Here is a 21,750-nt window from a genome sequence, read left to right as displayed (position 1 = left end):
GCGGTTATCAATATCAACAGCTCATCATTGTTTCTATTAATCATTTGGTATATTAAACATAAAACAGTAAACAACATAATTTATAATGTCTCTTAAGTTACATGTTAGTAATGTCTTCTCTTTTAAAAAACATGATTAAATATGAAATAAAATTGAGAAATAAAGCAACTTGTGTTTGCAAAGTACAAAATTTGCCTCCGAATATCTGGTATATTATGGTGTAAAAAAGAGGGATTAATTGACCGAAATATACAGAATTGCAACAACAGTTATTTATGTTATTTTATTTCGAAAAACTGTAACCGGAAGTAAATACACGGTGTTGTTTTGCTAACTTGATACCAAGAGGAAAGCTGGCACACAAACTTCTCCAGTTATGTATCATCTTAAATCAATGTCTCCGGTTCTATCAGGGCCGTTTGACCTTTAAATGTCCGTCCGAGGGTCTTCAAACACCGGGCTGCTCAGTTCACCCAACCGCTCTTATTTCCAAAGCCACTGTTAGCCTGCGGATGCTAACTTCAGCTAGCGACCGTTGGTACTAAAGTCGCCACACAGACAGGACAATCCACGCTGACAGAAGTCATACTTTTTTAAAATTTTCCCACCGCCAGCACAGTGAGCGATGTGGAAAGTAACTTTACTAGCGTGTGGTGGTCTGCTGCTGGCCTGGTTCTTCGGGAACTTTGTTTGTTTGGGTTGGTTTCAACAAGACAGCAGCGTAAAACCCAAAACGCAGCAAAGCAAGCATCCTAGCAAAGCGTCTCCAGACAGCCAAGACCAGAGCTGCTTCTGCCATGTAAGTAGCATTAAATCAGTCTGTGTGTGTGTGTGTGTGTGTGTGTGTGTGTGTGTGTGTGTGTGAGAGAGAGAGAGAGATTAGAGTCAAACGTTGTTATAAAGGTTGTATATTTATTTACTAAAGCTTTAAACGTGGCAATACGACACAGCCTCCATTCAGGAAATCTTCTAGCATTTTCTACTGTCATCTTAATTTGACGTCACAGTGTGATGCTAGCTAGCAGCAACACTCTCCATCTCTTTTCATGTGTGAATGTCACATTTAAAGCTCTCTTTTTTATATATATTTTGGCAATAGTAAATTGCAACTAAGCTTCACAGAACATAGGAAACAGATTGAAGGTAGATGCAGGAAAAGACAACAAAGATAATAAAGCAACAACAACCTCTATCCTGGAATAAAACTGCACAAAAAAAAGGTGTAGGATTTTGGGGGGTGTATTGTTTATCAACGTTACTGGTCTCAGTCCTTTTTATTTTGGATTCATGACAGATCAATTCATTCTTGTTCTGTTGTCAAACGAATGCTAGTTAAACAGTGGGGTCTTCTGCTTTCTGACTGTGGTAGTTAATTCATGCATTTAATAAAAAGAAGCATACATTTTCATCTCTTTTCTCGTGTGAAAGTCACAGTTTTGAAATCTTCTAGCAGTAATCAAATACAAACGTAGTCTTTATGTTTATTCCGGAAACTACAGACAGTGTTGGCAAATAGCAAAGACGTTTATTTCCTTTTGATGTATTTACCGATTTCCTAAATGAGAATTGTGTTTTTCACGTCCTATCGAAACACATTACTTGCAGTCACATTATGTATTCATTTATATTTATTTAATCCTAGTTAACCTAACTTCCGTTTTTTCGAAAAACATATTAAATATATTTCGCGGATTTTTCTTTAGATATAAATCGATTAATTGGCGAAAACAATACAGAGAAATATATGTTTATTCATCCAATATTATGTTTTTGATTTTTGGCCAAACTGATGTTATTGCTTTTAGCAAGTGGAAAAGCGTGGTGTAACTTGATTGGCGGAGGCATAGCTCTCGTCTTTTGTCCTGTCATGGGAGTTGTAGTCTTTAGCACCGTAACCAACAAGCAATTTAAACGGCATTAGACCAGAAAACGGACTACAAAATAGTAGGGCGCCGGCGGAGAGGGCGGGATTTAGTTTTGACAGCCGGTTGTTTGGAGGCGGGGTCCTGGAGGGGGGGATATTGGCACTGAAAGGTTTGTAATGACAGCTCAGTCCACAGGCAGAGCTACTGCTGCTGTGACATATGGGCTGAAGTTTACAGAGAGGAAGTTCTGATTTTGAAGTTAAAACACAGAAAACAGAAGTAGAGATATTACAACAGCATGCTGAGAGGGATTTGCGTCTTCCTGCCTCTCGTGGCTCTCAGTGGACTGCTCGGTGGACTGCTTCACACAGAGGTTTGGTTTATGTAGTTATACTTTATTTAGATTTTCCAGATGTTTCTGTATAATACAATGCTAGATATAATGTTTAAATAAGTAGAGGATAAGATCATAGCAGTAGTATTCGTGTCTTATTAAATACAAGAAAACTTGAAACATATGCTTGCTCATACTCTTATATTTAATTTGGTCTAATAATGACATTTTGCATTAGTTTAATTACAAATATGCTGATTTAAAACCACCAAAAGGAGAGGGCTTTATTTACAGCTCATTCATTTTCGTTGGTAGTTCAAAATAACATTAAAGCAAACGCTGATGAAATGGGTAGCAGTTCAATTTAAAACCAACCTAATTATAATTGATTATTCAAATATTGTTGGAAACTTAATTAATCACATACATGTTCAATTTTATGCCCTTGTTTTTGTGTCAACTTGCACTGCATTTAATTGAAAATGATATGGCAAGTGTACCAGCTCCACCCTGTCTGTTTTCCTTGTAATGAGTACAAAATGAAATTATTCATTTTTCTTTTAAACATCCTTAGAGATGATGACAAAGTTCCAGATGTTAGAAAGTAGTATTTCATTCAGCAGAAAAATATAAAAACATATTGAATTGAACACTTAAAATAGACAATAACCATCCATAGTTATCTTACACAGATCTAGATTTAGGATTTTCCTTCCCTCCAGGTAAAAGTATTTGTCAGTAATAAGTCATTTACACAAATGAGCTGCTGGGTGACCCACACAATGGGAAACTCTAATATGGTCCTTTCAGCAGTGTATTTGTTTATGCAAATAACTAAGACGACATGCAGATTAACAAAGCTCTGAATCGACAAGCTCCATTATCACTATAAAACACTCTATACAGATGTGTAATGCAAAACAAACATTAGTTTCTTAATAAAATGTGAGGTAAAGTGACTCTGGTTTTTTTAAGTGCCTTTTTAAGAATTAAAACTAATTATTTTGGCCTAGATAATAACGATATGACATTTTTTTACTGTCCCATGGCTACTCAAACGTGAATATTCCCTGGTCTTAAATGTTACCGGGCAGAACATGTCACTATTTTTTTACATTTTATGGACGAATCAATTATTCTGTGTTCAAAGGAAATTAATCATCAGCTCAATAGATTATGAAAATGATCCTAAATTGCACAAAATGCACAAAAAAACATGAAAAAATGCCCTCTTAACAGTGTTTGTGTTCAGGGCAGGTTAGCTGGGTTTTTTTTGCCACTTAAACCAGGTGTGTGTGTGCTCTGGTTTAAAGCTACAGGTGGTGGTTGGTCACTACCTTCATTAATTCATAAGCCAGTCCAAAACCTCTTTACTATAACAGGGTGGTGTTAACCCCACCTTTAATTCCTCTGTTCACTGAGCTCTTCTCAGATTTCAAACCCTGGTTGTTAAGTTGCTCCTCGGGGCAAGCGCACGCATCTGGAGATTGAGGAGCTTCTTTTGTGATGATCAGAGGGAGGTCTGAATTTTGTATGAACTGTTTGGGTTCAGGTAACACAGCAGGGGGTGGATGTATTATGTATGGAAGTGCAGGTAGACAACAGCCTGTGTCTGCGGGCCTCCTGCTGTGCAAAGGGGAAAGTGGTTTCTCAGTTGAATTGTTAGCAGATCAACAAGAGCTTATTCAAATTTAAAAAATATCTGTAATGTTGTTTCATCGATTGATTGAATCCCTCAGAGTTTACATTGATGTAATATTTTCTGATTACAATTGTGGCTTATTTTATTGTACTAATTATGTATTTTTTCAGCTAAAAATGCACGTATTATTCACCCTTATCTTCATTAATTGAATAAACCTGAGAAAAAGCATAATTAACTTCAAAGCATACTGGTGATTTAGAGTCCAGTCTGTGTAGAATTTAGTTTCATTTTTTCATATCTAATAATAAAAATGACCATGTTACCGGTTTCCTCTTGGCTTTATCTGCACTTATCTCTAGCCGGAGCACTTTGGGCTAATTGCACTTTTTTGTCATTGGCTTTCGCTCTGACAGCTTTCAGCTATTTTTAATTAATGAACTGAGACACATTAGTGAGTAAGACAGTGAAGCGGTTGCGGAAATGAAAAGTGTAATAGAGGACAAATGTGAAAAAAATGGGTGCTTGCCAAGGATCTATATTATTTTTGGGTCATTGTTTTTTTTGTTTGTTCTAATCCCTGTTCCCCTCTGCTTTAGCTGACGGGAGTCCTGGACGACTGCTTCTGTGACGTTGAAAGCATCGACGTGTTTAACAACTTCAAGGTCTACCCTCGAATCAAGAGGCTGACGGAGAAAGACTACTTCAGATACTACAGAGTAAGAGCCGCAGCTTCACTGTAACAACAAGACAGTCATTGCACTCGGGGAACAAAAGCGTAAAAATGCAGTAGTTCTTAAATGCAACTCAAACTTCTGCCCTTTATATTATAAAAAGGGGTGAAATCAGGTTTAACAAACTCGTAAATATGAACTTTGAAACATTCTTAGTGTACTTATTTGTTTGTTTTTGTTTACTTTAAGAGATACTAGCTCATAATGAGCAACTCATTTGCATTTTCTCGTCCTTTTCTCTTCAATGGAGTATTTACTGTACAGTCCAGTGATCAGTTTCTATGATATTTGGATGTGCAAGGACATAAAATCGGGCTTGAAAATCGGTTCAAATCAATCATCTACTTGTCCAAAACTGTTTATTTTATTTAGATAATCTGTGAGAACAACATCCCTTCACTTTGAAGTTTCTTCTGTCCCTAAAAAATGCAAAAACTTTACATTTAGTTTTATTTTATCTTTTGGATGAAAGCATTTCTCCCCTATAGTGTGAGTGATGCAGAGCAGTAGTCATGGTGACATTGTCTGCCAGTGTACTGTAAACAGCCGGGGACACTCCCTGATATTCAGGTCGTGCAGGTCTATCAAAAAGCTTTGTTCCTCAAAAAAAAAAAATCAGCAGTAACGTTGTTAATTCACATAAAGCTGAGCGCGTCACAAAACAGGAAGGGTGACTGAAATATTGTGAAATACTCATACCATTGCAACAGCAGTCACAGCAAGAGAAAGTGTGTGTGAGTGGATACTTTAACGACCGTTTTAAACTTCTCTTTCAACCTGTGGTGATGTTTATGGCTTTATTTTTATTTTTCTGCTCAGTCTAACACCTCCTGCTCCGATAAAATGCTGCACCACATTTACATATCATCAGAAACAATGCATCAAACCAGAGAAATCCTTTGGAAAGCACATTTAAAATGCTTTATTTGAGCTGTCGAAGTCAATCTGTTGGTGCCACAGGAGGAAAAGAGGGCTGAATCTGAATATCTTCTTTCCTTGTCTGGTTTAAGTCTTATTAAGAAACTTCAACATCTAGGTTATGCACATTTTCACAAAATGACCTTAGATTAAATGAGAGGTAACATGAGCCGTGTACTTAATGCGATTCCCTAATATTTAAGTGTAATCAGGGCAATGAAAAGTAAATGTCTTACAACACTGCTGCTGAGTTATGTTAAGAATCTCACTGCTGGTCGTCATGTCTGATACATGATGCGACATAAAGAGTGTAGCGGCTAACATAACGTTAGCGGCTCGAGCTAACGTTATGTTAGCGTTCGCGGAGGAGGACCGGTGTTGTAGGAGGAGCACAGTCAGAGATGTTACTGTGAGAAGGATACACTGACGGTACGATAAGAAAATAAACCTCTGTAGAGATTCAGGATTTAGTTCCGACTTCTTGACATGTATTTTAATATAAAAAAAGCCATTTCTTGCTAAAGTAAGACATTTTTTATGCATTTTGTGTATGTGTGTGATGTTAAACCTGGCCTTAGAGACTTATCGCTTAGAAAAAAACATGATAAATATGACGTTTGTTTAGTTGAACTTCAATTTTAAATAATAATTCATTTAAATGTGAACTTAGCTGTGTCCCAAAGCACCATGAACTCATGTGGAGGTTTTTCTGTCTTTCTCCAGGTCAACTTGAAGCGACCGTGTCCCTTCTGGCCCAACGACGCACAATGTGCCATCAAAGACTGCCATGTGGAGCCATGTCCAGAGGTCAGAGGGCAAACACACACATATAATCATAATACAAGAATTAACACAACATTTTGAGCTATAGTTTGATTTTATTTTAGGTCGGGTTGTATAAGACACAATCTATCGCTAAAATCCCTAAAACATATGCTGTCTTAAACACTGATTTACTCACTTTTTAATGCTGTTATATTTAGCTGGTCAAATGAAGCTGTACCCTTTTTATTGATTTTGTTTATGTATTTGTTAATCTCTGTTTGGTTTTACAGAGCCAGATCCCAGTGGGCATCAAGTCTGGGAACTACAACAAGGTGAGCCCAGAGTAGATAATCAAATGTGTTCTCTCAGCTTGAAAAAAACCGGGATCCAACCGAAATCAGAAATCCTTATTGTCCAACAGCGGGGAAAAAACAACGCGAAAATACCTCCAATACTACATAGTCACAGAATAAACTTGTTAGTAGTTCCAGTCAGCGTTGGTTGTGAAAATGCAATGTAGAAAGAACAACTTTATACCTATTTTTATCTGTGGACTAAAAACCAAATGGAGTTTAGCACCAGCTGCGTTTTTTTCCACCACTTTCTGTCTCATTAGCTGATTCTGCACACACACACACACACACACACACACACACACACACACACACACACACACACACACACACACACACACACACACACACACACACACACACACACACACACACACACACACATTGCTCTTGTAGCACTCAGCTTATCTGCCCTGCTGGTTTCCACGAAGAGACAGAATGTTCGTTGGCTCGCAGCCTGGTGTTTGTCTTGTAATGACCCAGGAGTGTTCGGACATCTGTAACACTCAAGGTTGAATGTTTTTCTCTGAGCGTCAGCTGGGCAACTGTCGGTCAGCGGGAACAGGTTTAAGAAAACAGGACTGTTCTGCCACCTCAGCAGTATGTGAGGAGCTCTTAAAACCTCAATTACCAATCTGGAACCGGACAGGTTAATCATGCGGCTTGAAGTGATACCTACATTTATATTTGGAGCATCAAACTCGATCTCTGTATGCTTTAAATGTGGCTGTTTGTAAGTTTATTCTTACAGACAGTAACTTCCGTTAGATTAGGTTTACAGTGGATTTCACAGGATTTTGAGATATTTAAAAATATGAAATCGTGCATAGATACAATCTCTCAAGCTCGATCGTCTTTTTACTATTACGGTTTTCTGGTGACCTCGGAAAATGTGGCTATAGAAATACTTCTCCATTAATTTTTTTATAACTATACATTTTCTTTGAGCATGAATGAAATAACTGTATTATTATTATGATGTTTTTTTTTTACACTTATTTCCTTTAACTGCTTGTTTTTTATATACATATTTTAATTCTATTTTGTATTTATTTTATTTCGCTCTATTCTGATTTACAGAAAACCGCTTGTTTTTATGTTTATTTCAGATTCTTTTATTGTAAACATGACATTAACAGCTGGGATGTTTTCCTTCCAGTTCTCCCACGCAGCGACCGCGGTCTCGGAGGTGACGGAGTGTGAACAGGCCAAAGACCTGGGCGCCATCAACAGCACCCTGAGGTGACACACACAGCCGTCCTCCTGACTTCTTTATCTCCCGCTGCACACACTCTTTTTAACCCGTCAGCTGCAGGAGCTCTTTTACCCAGAATGCAAAGCGGCTTCACAGCTGATAGTAACCATGTCCAACATTCACAAACATCTGATGTGCGGCTGCTGGAGGTTTCTCAGCAGGCTGACCTCCACTGCAGCACTGCCGTGGAACATGTGGAAGGGTTATCATACGTTTAGGGAATCTGATGGAGGAATATTCATGGTTAGAGCCGAAACAAGAAAGATAATACAATGGTATTCATAAAAAGCACCTGCTCGACTGTGAAGTCTAAAAATATCATGGTGAGAGTAACAGGAAGAGAGAAAGTACTTTCGCCCTCCCAGCACATCACATAAAGTAACACCAGGGTGTGTTTATATACAAATGGACGTATTTAATGTCCACTGTATACTAAATGACATCTCTCCAGACATTAGCTGGTGGATAATTTAACATGTACTGTATTTCAGAATGTTTGCCTGTAATTGATCTCTTCAGTTAATCACAATTAAAATAATCAGAGGAATGCTGTGAAGACCAGTTAAACAGTTCCCTCTGAAGTGGTTTTTGGGATTGCTCAGGCACAAATCTGTACAACAGAAAAGTCAAAACCGTTCATTGAACCGTGATTTTGTTCCCGTACTATTTTTAGCCTTTGCTCTCATATCAACGCTGTGTGCGGTACTCCCATGTTCCCAGAGACTAATGTAGTATGATTAAAAAGGCCGAGCAAAAGAGCACACTCAAGTCATGGTGTCTAATGTCTCGGACCAAGTTTAGGAAACACATGTAAGGAAGACATTTAATTTACACTTTGCACATTTAACTTAGATACTTAAATGTCTATGTCTACCAGATATCAAATGTTTTGGCATTTTTCCATATCATACTTAGTAAAGTCTACAGGCACAACCGAGTAAGCATGACATTTAAGCAATAGATTAAGTCTCAAACACAGTTTTTGTGATTCAGTTTCTCATTTAGTTTCTGACTTTTACACTTTGATTTATATTCTACAAAGTGTTTGTGTGTTTGTTGTTTACTTTATCATATTGGTGACAGTTGTTTTGTTATGATAATCCATTTAGAGTTTAACATGGTTGTTTACAAAGCTCAGTCACCATTTAAAAAATGGTGTCTGAAAATCTCAAATATTAATGTCAGAAAGTGACTTTAAAATAACTCTCTGACTTCCTGTTTCAGTCACCAGAGTAAAGAGGCGTTCGCTGACTGGGCGAGACACGACGATGCTCAGGATCACTTCTGTGAGCTGGATGGTGAGCATTCACTCAGACGTATCCAAACTACTAAATACTAACTACTGAAATCTTGTGGAGATTCCTGCTTTTTAATCAACCTATCGACCTTTAAATAACACCAACCATCACAAGAAATCATCCACTGGTTCCCAGAAAGATGTAATGGTAGAGAAAAGATAAATCAGGATGCTGTTCAGCTGTGGAGCCAGAGACTCTGAGCATGTTTTAACACTCGTATGTCATGAAACCCTCAGCCTTTAACCTGTGTGTGTGTGTGTGTGTGTGTGTGTGTGTGTGTGTGTGTGTGTGTGTGTGTGTGTGTGTGTGTGTGTGTGTGTGTGTGTGTGTGTGTGTGTGTGTGTGTGTGTGTGTGTGTGTGTGTGTGTGTGTGTGTGTGTGTGTGTGTGTGTGTGTGTGTGTGTTAGATGAAACCTCTCCGGACTCTGAGTACGTGGACCTGCTGTTGAATCCGGAGCGATACACCGGGTACAAAGGTCCTTCAGCCTGGAGAGTGTGGAACAGCATCTATGAGGAAAACTGCTTCAAGTGAGACACACACACACACACACACACACACACACACACACACACACACACACACACACACACACACACACACACACACACACACACACTCTCTACAGTTCGATTGTTTTCATTATTTTATATATCAATCTAGGAAAAAGTTGTTTCTGTTCTCGCTTTTCTTTATTTGTCGATACATTTCCAATCCTCAAGCTGTTGGAAATCCTCCCCTGTGATGGTTTTTGTTCGTTAATAAAAGTCTGTGTTTTGTGTTCAGACCCAGATCAGTGTACCGACCTCTGAACCCTCTGGCTCCGAGCAGAGGTGAGTCAGAGACAAATCAATGCCTGTTTCATCAGCTGCTGTTAAAGAAACCAAAAGTGCTTTAAAACAAAGAATCAGGAAAATGCTGATGTGTCCTGAGTACTGAAAGCTGGTATCAATGGTCTTGTTACATTTAATATTTTGTTGTGTTAATGTTTTGAATTTAAGACCAATTTTGATATAGATGAAGTTCATGCTTATCTGCTTTTTTTAAACTACCATTCACGTGTCAGAACCTCGGCTTTTATTGTTGAATACAACATGTTAATAATCCTCAAAAGGAGGAATTTAAATAATATTGGTTACTCTCTTGAAGGCTATTATTTGTTTTATTCGTTATTATAATAACTATTGTGTGTTTTTCTTTTTTAAGTTCAAGCTTCGAACCTTCGGCTTGTTTACCGAGACGTTAGAGGGAAGTGGTTTATAGATATCTATAATCCACATCTTTACCCATAATGCCTCACAAGACATGCACCAATAGGTCTTTAAATTAAAAAAAACATTTTGGAATCTATTGTTCAGTCGAATCAGGTAATCAGGTCAGGTAATAATCAGGATTATACAAATACAACATAATGACATGTTTATATCATACTTAAATTCAAAGTGGTGCAAAATACTCAATGACTTATAAAATAATGAAAAACTTCCAAGTAAATGCAATTAATTTACCAATAATTTGATCATGCTTCTCTTTTGCAATCAGTTAAGCAGCCATTACATCCAGTATTATTTTATTTAATACATATTTATACCCGTTTAGTCTTAGTGACAAACTGTCCTTTACTATATGGATGATGCTGTATTTAAATCTGCCTCTGTTCAGCATAAACACATCAAATAATCATTGACATTTTTAGATTTGTATCTTTTTATTCCTAAAAGACATTTCTGCAGAAGCAGCACCTGAAACTGCAGCTGACACTTCTCATGCACCCGTTAATGTTTGCATCTTTTCCTGAGATTGCCTGTGTCTCTGTTAGTGATGTAGCAGAGGTGCTTGTGTTTATTATTGGAAGATATCTCACACAGCTTTGTTCTCTCTCCTTCTGTGTTCAGGAGACGACGATGGTGAGTAAAACTGAACTGTCGTCACGTGAATCTATTGTTTTATTTGTTCATAAAAACAACTAATGAGGTGTGTCTTTTTGTCTCGCTCCCATTGCAGGAGAGGGTTTCTACACGTGGCTCGAAGGTGAGAACTTCCTTTGTTTGTTCGCTAATGGAAATGTTCTGTGACATCTCCCTTTATGTTAGACTTCACAAACAAACTTCGTACTTCCTGCAGCTCTTCAGCTAGAAAAAGCAGCCTCTGTGTGACAGCTGCCGCCTCTTATCTCCTCTCTGTTCCTGCATCAGTGTGTTTTTATACAAAGAGGGCAAAAGAAAAGCGTTAACACAGAGCTGTCGATCAGTCGTGGAGCATTCTGATTACCATGACGTCTAAAGCACATTCATCTGCAGATAAATCAGGCACGTGAGAGTGTGTTTGAGTTTAGTTGACAGAATGAGGGTGAGACTCTGAAGCTGCTACAGAAAATGTGATTTTTTGTATCTTATATATTATAACTTCCGTGCTTTTTTCTCTCCTGTTTCATTTTAAAACAAATATATATTGGGTAGAATTTAAAGACACTACATTAGACTTTGCAAATTATTTGATAAACCTGCTGTGGCTCAGTGGATTAGTGCGCTGAGGAGCATGGGAGTACAGGTTCAATCCCACCTTGACCCCCACTGCAGTCAAGCATGCCTGTATTTATGCAAAAAATGAATACTTGAGTTGTTATTATTATTATTAATAATCGATCCTTATAGTGTTTGTTATGAAGACACATTGAAATACAATTCTATTCACCTCCACGGAAATAGTAGTGGAGGAAGAAATGTCAGAATCTAAGACAGACAATAAGGATTGATGGATAGATTTCTCTCGATTCCTTGATTAGGTTGTTGCTGCTTTGACCAACACAAACATGTCCTCCTCACTTCTCTCTCTCTCCCTCTCTTTTTCAGGTTTGTGTTTAGAGAAGAGGGTTTTCTACCGACTGATCTCCGGCCTCCACAGCAGCATCAACATCCACCTGTGTGCTGAGTACCTGCTGGACGGTACGACTGATCTCACCACAGCTTTAATCTTTATTTTCAAATGTCCTTATGGCTAATGTAGTCTCAAGTCTTCAAAACAAACTGTAAGACTAGGTTCAACACTTTAGTACGCAGGGTTTCATAATTACAGGCTACAACAAACTGTGTATCATTTTTCATTCGATATTTAGTTTTAGTGCCACTTATTGATTCCTGAGTTTCCACACAGACACAAAATGATAGCTTACTTTTAGAAATGTAAACATTTTCTTTCTTTAAAAGAACAAAAGAAGACAAACCTCTCAAATGTTGAAGTTTATCCAAACAGCTGCAGGGCTTGACTCAGTTTGGTTTTCTTTTCAGCAAGTGTACGTTGTAAAAGGACTAAACAGCCTTTAAAAAGCAATAATAAGGTACATGTTGAACAAGAGATCCAAGTAAATAAACAGTGCTGACATAAAGATAATAATTGACATAGAAGAACTGATTATAACTGTGGAGTAGGGGACGTATACATTGCAAGGACGTGTTAAACATATCCCTTACTCTTGTCTCCAGCATTACTGAAAGAGTATTAATCTCTCCAACAAAAAGTAAAAGTTGTGTTTGGCTCCTTAGAGGGCTGGGGCCGCTCGGTGTGGGGTCCGAACGTTCAGGAGTTCCGTCAGCGCTTCGACACGGCGGAGACGAAGGGCGAGGGCACTAGGCGGCTGAAGAACCTCTATTTCCTGTACCTCATCGAGCTGCGTGCGCTCTACAAGGTTTCCCCGTACTTCGAGCGAGCGTTCGTCAACCTGTACACCGGGAACCAGCAGGAGGACGGGGCCACCAAGGAGCTGCTGCTGCAGTTCTTCAACGAGATCAGGTAAGAGGGGGTCGTCGGGCTTACTGAAATCCACTTTCAGCGACCGACACCTGCAAACAAACCTAGATCCTGCCGGCCGTCAGTTTGATGTTTATTTGTTAGACAAACCTACACTTTAGCTTTTGCTTTTTCAAACTTAACTTAAGCCTGGTTTCACTTTCATGCAACATCCTCCTGCAGGGCTGGCTCTCTGCGCTGTCCAATTAAATACTTCCAAGTGCACATTAGTGGTCAAATAGTATTGATTTTGAAGGAAGTAATCCAAGTGTTCACTTGTTGATTTCCCTGGAAACATCACGCCCTTTCAGAACCTTTTTTATTGTGTGAGTTCCTGTCAGCCTGAGCTCTGCAGCTTCAATGATCAGTGAGTTGATTCACAGAAAATGGAATAGCAGCCATTTGAATGAGCAAGTATTCAATTAAAATACATTTCTAAAGCAAACGTTCTTCCTAAATGTAAATATTCCCAGTTTTTTTCAGTTTTGAATCATATTTGAAATAACAAATGAATTGAAAATAATCATTTGAGTAGTGAAGATGAGATAGGAGGTACTTTATTGATCTGAAACAGGGAAATGTTTTTGTTGCAGCAGCATAAAAAAACATTGCACAGAATTAGAAATGAAAAGAGTAGGAGTAAACAATTCTAAAATAGAAACATCTCAAAATAGAAATAGAACCGGCATTAGAGAGTAGGAAATATACAGAAGAGTGGGTAACATGACACCTGTCCTAAACATTAATGAATACTTATGACAGTTGTCGCTAAGTGTCATTCGGTAAGTTATGTCACTTTTGATGCAAAGGTGACATTGTTTGAGATGTCCTTGTTATGACAACTTGACATAAACCAAGACAACAACACCTGTCACAAACATGTCATAGCAGACCGAACTGTCAAACTTAAGGAAAACGTTTAGCTTGATATCTTAGCGCGACATTAAACCGTCATATATGGAGGTCTGCTATGTCTTTGGTTTATGTCATAACAAGGACATCTCAAACAATGTCCCCTTTGCATCAAAAGTGACATAACTTACCGAAGGACACTTAACGACAACTGTCATAAGTATTCGTTAATGTTTAACACAGGTGTCGTGTCATGGTTATGACAATGTTATGTCAGTCTTATGAACACCCATTCAAGTAAGTGTTACCGAATAGGGTGTAGTTATAGCCCTATGAACATGCTAACTGCTAGCCTGTAGCAATGTGTCTGTCCTACGATCCCTTACAGAGGATAACAACCTGTCTGTTTCTTCTGTTGAACTTCATTATAATGAAATTAGCTGAACTCTTGCTTGAATAAAGAAATCGACGCCTGTTTCTTTTCTTTAAACACAGAACTGTGCTACAGTCATGTTTTCGTATGCAGGTTACTTCTAATCTGAGTCGTCGTTTTAAGACTAGCGGCTTGTTTTGTTTTCCAGATCTTTCCCGATGCACTTTGATGAGAAGTCCATGTTCGCCGGACAAAAAATTGAAGCCAAAATATTAAAGGTGAGTGAAACCAAACTCTGCACCAGTATGTCGTCACCCAACACACACACAGACAGACGAGTCTCTCTCTTTGTGTGTGTGTGTGTGTGTGTGTGTGTGTGTGTGTGTGTGTGTGTGTGTGTGTGTGTGTGTGTGTGTGTGTGTGTGTGTGTGTGTGTGTGTGTGTGTGTGTGTGTGTGTGTGTGTGTGTGTGTGTGTGTGTGTGTGTGTGTGTGTGTGTTTAGATGTCCAACATTGTTTGTCTTTGTGGTTTCAAACAGAGCAGGTGCCTTATTGTTGTGATGTGTGTTTGCTCTCTTTATAATCAGCAGAGAAACCAAACAGCTGTGTGTGTGTGTGTGTGTGTGTGTGTGTGTGTGTGTGTGTGTGTATTCCTTTGTTCTAAATATCTTTAATATAATTCAGCTCATCAGTAACACCAGGTTCAACTCAAATGTTCTGAATGTTCTTTACCATTTCTTCATAATCTTAAATATAAGCCGCTTTAATAACCTCTGAACATCTCCTCTCTTTCGACCTTCAGGAGGAGTTTCGCCTCCACTTCAAAAACATCTCCAGGATCATGGACTGCGTCGGCTGCAGTAAATGCCGCCTGTGGGGGAAACTGCAGGTGAGCTTTCAGTCTGCTTTTAGATCCCGATGTGGGTTTACCCTCACAGATTTACACTGATAACAAATGTTGAAATGCTATTTTTTTTAATTCCTAAATCTCACTTACAGAAGAGACTAGACTCAAACAGACACTACACTTAGATCAGATGGAGAAGTTCACATAAACTTGACGCCAGATCTCTCAATTAAATCACACTTCTTAATTAGGTTTTGTAAGTTCATGATACTTACTACAAAGAATTACAGCAATATGCTTGTTCAAAATAACAAAAAAAGCTACAAAATAAAATCATCATCATCGTCATCATCATCATCATTTGTTGACCAAAATATATTCAATCTATTTTTAAAAGAGGTAACTGAAGAAGCATCTGCTCAAATTGGCGTATGCCATACTTTTACTGCATAAGTGATGAAAAAGTAAACACACTTCAGTCAGAATCATTTTAAATGATACCCTTTATTCCAAGATGTGACACTATAGATGCATATTACGTACAAGAGCTCACAGCTTATCACGTCACCTCCAGGTCTCCTTTAAACTACAGGAGGTCATTGTCATTTTCGTAACCTCTCCTCATAAAAGATCTCTCTCAGATCTGTTAGAAGTTCAAAGCTTCTCTATTTATTTAACTTTGTAAGAACTAGCCAATAAAATGTTAAGTTCAGACGCATTAGAGCCAAATATTCCTGCTCTATTCAGTGATTTTACCGAAGAAGTACCAGAGCTTTCTCACAGTTTTCCCTCCTCTGTGTGCAGACGCAGGGTCTGGGTACAGCTCTGAAGATCCTCTTCTCTGAGAAGGAGATCCAGAACCTTCCGGAGCACAGCCCGTCTAAAGGCTTCCAGCTGACCCGACAGGAGATCGTGGCCTTACTCAACGGATTCGGCAGGTAAAGATCTCTCTCTGAGGGGAAACAGAATGACTCTCAGACCAAAGGAGCCACGCAGATACGAATTTTGATGGATGGAAGATTATATTTTATTCCAGGAACCATTCAAGTAAAAAATGAATATATAAATATCAACAGTACAAACATATATATGGAGGAAGTATCAGCAGAATGCACAATAGATGAGAGTAACACCTACGTCACTTTCTGGCAAAATTACGGTCCCGCCCACTTTTGGGGGAAAACATTTGCTTACATTTGAATGGCGGTCAATATAGATTATGAGTTTCTCGGCAATGACATCAAAAAATCAAGATAACCGCGCCGTTTTTAATCTCCAAAAAGCCAGATTATGATAAACAGACAGGCAAACTATTAAAAAGTGTCATTGGAGATCGATGATCTGCGTCCATTTATAGTTTAATTTAAATCGATAGGGAAATATGCGACCCTCTCTGGCGAAAGGATGGCCCCGCCCACTTTCAGGGGGGAAAAATGCATCAGAGCGAAGCCGAAAATAATAGTTCCTTCATGTCTTAAAGCTGCTGAGTCACATATTGCACCTTAAACAACAAATAAATCCAGAGTTCTGGTTCCTTTTCTTCCTCTACAGAAAAAAAGACGGTAAAAAAAACTGATTCAGAAATCCCAGTTTCAGTGTAAGCCTGATACTCATCCTCCAGCAGACTGACCAGACATCATCTCCCTATGGATTTAAATTAAACTATAAATCGACTCAGATCAGTTTTAATAGTTTGCCTGTCTGACCATCATAATTGGCCTTCTTGTAGATTAATAAAAGCGCGGTTATCTTGATTTTTTGATGTGATTGCTGAGAAATTCAGAATCTGCATTGACCGCCATTTAAATGGAAGCGAATGTTTTTCCCCCAAAAGTGGGCGGGACCATAATTTTGCCAGGAAGGTGATGTAGGTGTGACTCATCTATACAAATATTAAGAAATAAGTTAAAATACAACAACTAAAATACGTTCAGACATGCACACAATATACATAAGAAACGTCTGCACTGTAGGTAAGACATGAATACATCTCAAAATTTGAATAATGGACTTGAGTAAATGCTAGAAAACATGCTGGCTTGGAAGTTTGCGATTGCGCGAGCACTACTGCAGCGCCATCTAGAGGCAGCTGTCTAAAAAGCACCAACAGTTTTGTGTCTTTCTTTCAGCACTCCTCTCTGACCACCTCCCCCTCTCCCTCTCTCTGTCAGGTTGTCCACCAGCATACAGCAGCTGCACAGTTTCCGCCTGCTGTTGAAGGACCACAGGTAACAGCAGGAGGGTCTCACCTGGCCAGTCATGCGGCGCCAACCCACCCCACCCCCAGAGATCTGCAGGAGTCTAATCCAGCCAAGAAAAAAAGCCTTTTTCATGGACATCAGGATCAGCAGTGAACCATTAACCCTTTCTTCTTCCCCCTTTCTATACCTCCTCCTCCTCCTCCTCCTCCTCCTCCTCCTCCTCCTCCTCCTCTCGGTGTGGCAGGTCTTGAATGTTAACTGTCTACATCTTTTTTTCTTCTTCTTATATCTGTAAATCTTGTCGGCCATTGACAAACCTTTTCATTTGTTGTTCTCCTTTTGAGAGATTGACTTGTAAAATCAGCAGGTAGTTTGTAGTGTTGGACAAACCCAGAGGAAGTGACCTAACAGACCAAACTTGGCACGCCAGGACCTGGAAGCGTCCAACAGGAAGTGACTGACTTAAAGCCGTGATTTACTTCTGTTTCCTGCTGACCCCGCCCTCTGCTGACATCACATCCTGTTGGATTTTGTCAGTGTTGTGAACCACACCTTTACTGTAAGGATGTAGAAATGCTTTCTCCTGAGAGAGGGACTCAAAAACGGTTTTCTAGAGAAGAGTCTGAGGATTGTGCTGCCTGTTTTTTATCCTTTGTTTTTTCCTCTCCTCCCGTTTTAAGAGACGTTCGTTGCTCAAAGCCTGAAGATTTGGACCAATCTGCTTGAGTTTACCATCTCAGGCTTTACACATGTCAGCTCGCTAAAACATTGTGTGTGTGTGTGTGTGTGTGTGTGTGTGTGTGTGTGTGTGTGTGTGTGTGTGTGTGTGTGTGTGTGTGTGGGTGTGGGTGTGGATCAACAGTTGCAGCTATAAGATAATGGACTATGACTTGATTCCATCGCTTGATATTGTAGCAGATGTTTGCTCTCTTTGGATAATAGCTAATAATTCTAAGATTAGTTTTTGACGAGTCATGTTCCTGTCTGGTCGCTGCCTGGCGCCTATAGTTTTCATTTTGCTTAAGCCATGTTGTCTTAAAACACACCTTTTAATCAAGACAGATTTATTTAAATAGCTAAAATAGAGTTATTAGGCGTTGTTGAGAGGCTCCGGTATTTCATTTCATGCTGGTTATTTCCACACAGGAGGTGTGATTGCACCTGGGGGCGGAGGATTGGTTTTAAAGGGAGCGTGCTGCACATCAGCAGGAGGCTGGAGGTGACTCAGTTTCAGGAGCCTCTGGGGCTGAGAGAAAAACAACTTTAGTGTCCAGCTCTCTGCGAAAAACCTTCTCCTTACAGGATGAGTCTGGTGTTATTCTTTATTTTTCATATTTACTTAATTCTCTTACGGTTAGTCTCTTAAAATGTTTGGACTTCCTGTCTTTGGCGTCTTTACTGAAGCTGAAATCTTGTTTAAAAAACCACAAAATAGCCTGAGACAACAGGAGGAAGTGGGGCATTTGTTAGGGACTATGTTATAGTTTTGGACGTGAATGGAACTATATAGCACGCAGGAAGAAGATATATCAGGATTTGATTCACACACAATACATGTTAGTAGATACATGCATTCTAATTTGGTGTTTTTTTGGGAGATTTGTTGGAAAAATATAGAATATCACCAGACGTTTACTTCAACTAGGTGTGCAAACTTGAGAGAGTTTTATCTTTGAAAGAAAATAGGATAACTTCACACAGAAAACACGGTGAACGAGCCGATTAAAGAGTATCAGTTAGTAAGCAACGTCTAACAAGCAAAGGACTATTTGGTGACGTACGCCATGTTTGTGGGGTCAGCTGTAGGTTTCTGAAAGATAGGTAAAGCTGCAACAACAACGACAGCTGAATGCGATTGGCTGAGACACCTGTCAATCAAACAAAAGAGCTCTCACTCTTGAGTTTGTATTTGAGGAAAGGTTGAAGCTTTATAAATTGAGTTCAACAGAAATATATAAAGTAATAGACTTCATTTAGTGGCTGTTTTCTTTGGCGTCTCCCTTCAGCTGTGGTCTGGTAAAAGAAGTTGTGTAAAGAAACGTAAAAATGGATTCATGAGGCGATTTTACAGATGAAAAGTCTGATTCCTGTCTATTTAACTTTTGTTTTGCTCAGCAGTGAAAGCATAAAGTGGACCAAAGAGTTTGAAGTTGCCTACTTTGTTTATGTATTTTTGTTTATTTGTGATGCCCAGAAAGTGTTGATGTTTTACTTTATTATTATAGAGATAAAAAGGAGAGGTATCAGATATATAAGATTGTTTTCCTTCTGATTATATAGTTTAAGAGGATACGGCTAAAGTATCAGGCTATATATTAAGTTGTTTAAAATGTAAAATAGGATAAGAAACATTATTATTGAGAAGTATTACAATATAAAGATTAATATTAACGTCCCATTTCTGCTTAAATGCAATGTATCACAGGCTTTCTTATTGACTTATTTTGGGGTACATATATTCAGATGAATGCCTGGATGGAAGAGATCATTTGTATCTTATTTTTTGTCGTAGAATCCAAGATTTTGGAAATAAATAAAACATTTTTTTGAAATAATGTACCGTAATAACGCAAGTCACAACTCATAGATTCAGATAGATGTTTCAATTTAAAGAACCTTTTTTATTTCATTAATATTATTGCATTTCACAAGTAGGCATTCAGTTTTTGTTCAAATAAAAAACGTTTTTTTGATAAAATACTCTCATAATTAAGCCTGTTTTCTTTGTGTGTGTGTGTGTGAGAGAGAGTGTGAGAGTGTGTGTGTGAGTGTGAGTGTGTGAGAGAGAGACGTGTGCATGTCTTCCTCTAAGCCTTGCATGCCCTCCAGCAGCCGGACGTCCCGTGCAGCCGTCAGCCTTAAAACTAAATCATGATTTAGGAAAAAAGAGAAACATCAACCCGCTTCAGATCGTCACGCTCTTCATGTTGGGATCCAAATCTGTGCAGTTGTTTCCGTGAAAGGCAGCAGTTTTTCTTTTGTTTTGCTTAAAGGTCTTTAAGAATATATATAGTTGCACCATGTTGATGTGTGTACCTGTTGAGTATATTTATTTGAAAAGAGGAATAAATATTTCTGGACATCACTGCACTCTTTGGTTTTGAATCATTGTTCCCTTTAAGCTTTGTTTGTGCCATGGTTTTGTTTTGTTTTGTTGTTGAAATGCCAGGGGGCGTATGAATAAAACAACTTGTAGGGAAACAAGTGTTTCCACTCCTTAATTATGCATAACTTTGGGCCTTATCATAACTTAAACTAATGAGCAATATAAATTCATTTTAAAGTCCTGTTTATTTGTCAGGAACATAAAGTAGCTATGGATTTATTTTTTGTTGCTGTACCAATGCCGAAGTGCCTTAAACCTGCATTACCTCTTGTAACCACCAGGGGGAGACACATCTGGTTACAGTAAGAATAACTGTTAACTGTATAGAAGTCTACAAGGAAATGACCTCAAATAATTAATACATTATCTTTGATAAGTTTAAGGTTTCAAATTCTAGTCTCAATTCTTCAAAACAGGATATTTTTCTAAGTGTAGTGTTGCATGAATCCTAAACCAACAAATTAGCTTGTTCTTCAATGTGTTTTTGGTTCATGCTTGAAATTAATAGAATCGGAGGATGAAACCCTCTTTATTTATCACATACATGCACACAGCAGAGCACACACAGTGAAATTGGTCCTCTGCATTTAACCGATCCTAGTACTAGGAGCAGTGGGCAGCTATTGCCTTGCTCAAGGGCACCACAGCAGGGCCTAGGAGGTGAACTGGGTCCACTTTCCATATTTTTTCAAGACTGTTCGGGGACTTGAACCGGCAACCCTACGATTCCCAGTCCAAGCCCCTACTTACTGAGCCACTGCTGGACTAATGAATGTAATGTGCATCACTCTCTTTGTCCCTCTTTAGCGTAAAATAGACGATAAACCAGGTTAATAATCGGGTTTAAGGGTTGCGCTACTTTTTACTGACATGATGCTAACGCTGTGTTTTCTGGTTTCTTTTCACAGTGTGTTTCAGGAAATGAAATGCAATTGTATTATTTTATTCCCCTAAAAATGTGTTTTTTCAGCATCTGGTTGTACTTCAATCCATCCTCCTAAACTAAAACTCATAGGTTAAAAACCAGTAGTATCTTAGTGAGGAAATTCAGACATAAGAGAGAAATGGATGCATGTTTGTTGTAATGGCAATTATTTATTTCAGTGTTACTTTTTGTGCTGACACGTCACAAACACGATAACAACTATCACACAAATAAAGAGCTCAACAACAAAATGCACAATCTCTTTACAAATAACTTAGAAAAATTGCGTCTTTTAGAAATATAGACTTTTTTTCTGAACATTGTTACAGAAATGTGGACACCGCAAAACACAACTCATATTAACAAAAACTGTAATGATGGGTTAAGATTTAAAATTATTTCACACTCTTTGTTTTATTATATTAATGATTTATTAGTATTTTTAATTATTTGTTATTATATTAATAATTGTTTGTTTCTTTTATTTAGTGCTCAATAT

The 21,750-nt window shown here is 38.4% G+C and overlaps 1 protein-coding gene across 2 annotated transcripts; it reads left to right on the top strand.

The window, feature by feature from the left end:
- The first annotated feature begins 317 nt into the window (after positions 1 to 317).
- On the top strand, positions 318 to 20,305 carry ero1b (endoplasmic reticulum oxidoreductase 1 beta). 2 transcript variants are annotated; one of them, XM_063882893.1, is made up of 16 exons: positions 318 to 799; positions 4,441 to 4,560; positions 6,217 to 6,300; positions 6,549 to 6,590; positions 7,771 to 7,853; positions 9,091 to 9,164; positions 9,572 to 9,692; positions 9,949 to 9,995; positions 11,058 to 11,069; positions 11,167 to 11,193; positions 12,015 to 12,107; positions 12,705 to 12,951; positions 14,382 to 14,451; positions 14,975 to 15,061; positions 15,824 to 15,957; positions 17,191 to 20,305. In XM_063882893.1, the coding sequence occupies exons 1-16, from the start codon at positions 626 to 628 to the stop codon at positions 17,249 to 17,251; spliced, it is 1,476 nt and encodes a 491-aa protein (XP_063738963.1). In that variant the 5' UTR covers positions 318 to 625; the 3' UTR covers positions 17,252 to 20,305. The 2 variants fall into 2 exon arrangements, with proteins under 2 accessions (XP_063738963.1, XP_063738964.1); XM_063882894.1 differs by lacking the exon at positions 318 to 799 and adding an exon at positions 2,015 to 2,238.
- The last annotated feature ends 1,445 nt before the right edge of the window (positions 20,306 to 21,750 follow it).

This window comes from Eleginops maclovinus, chromosome 5 (genome assembly GCF_036324505.1).
Source record: "Eleginops maclovinus isolate JMC-PN-2008 ecotype Puerto Natales chromosome 5, JC_Emac_rtc_rv5, whole genome shotgun sequence".
In the NCBI taxonomy this organism is placed as follows: Eukaryota; Metazoa; Chordata; class Actinopteri; order Perciformes; family Eleginopidae; genus Eleginops; species Eleginops maclovinus.
This window is presented reverse-complemented; position numbering and strand designations above follow the sequence as displayed.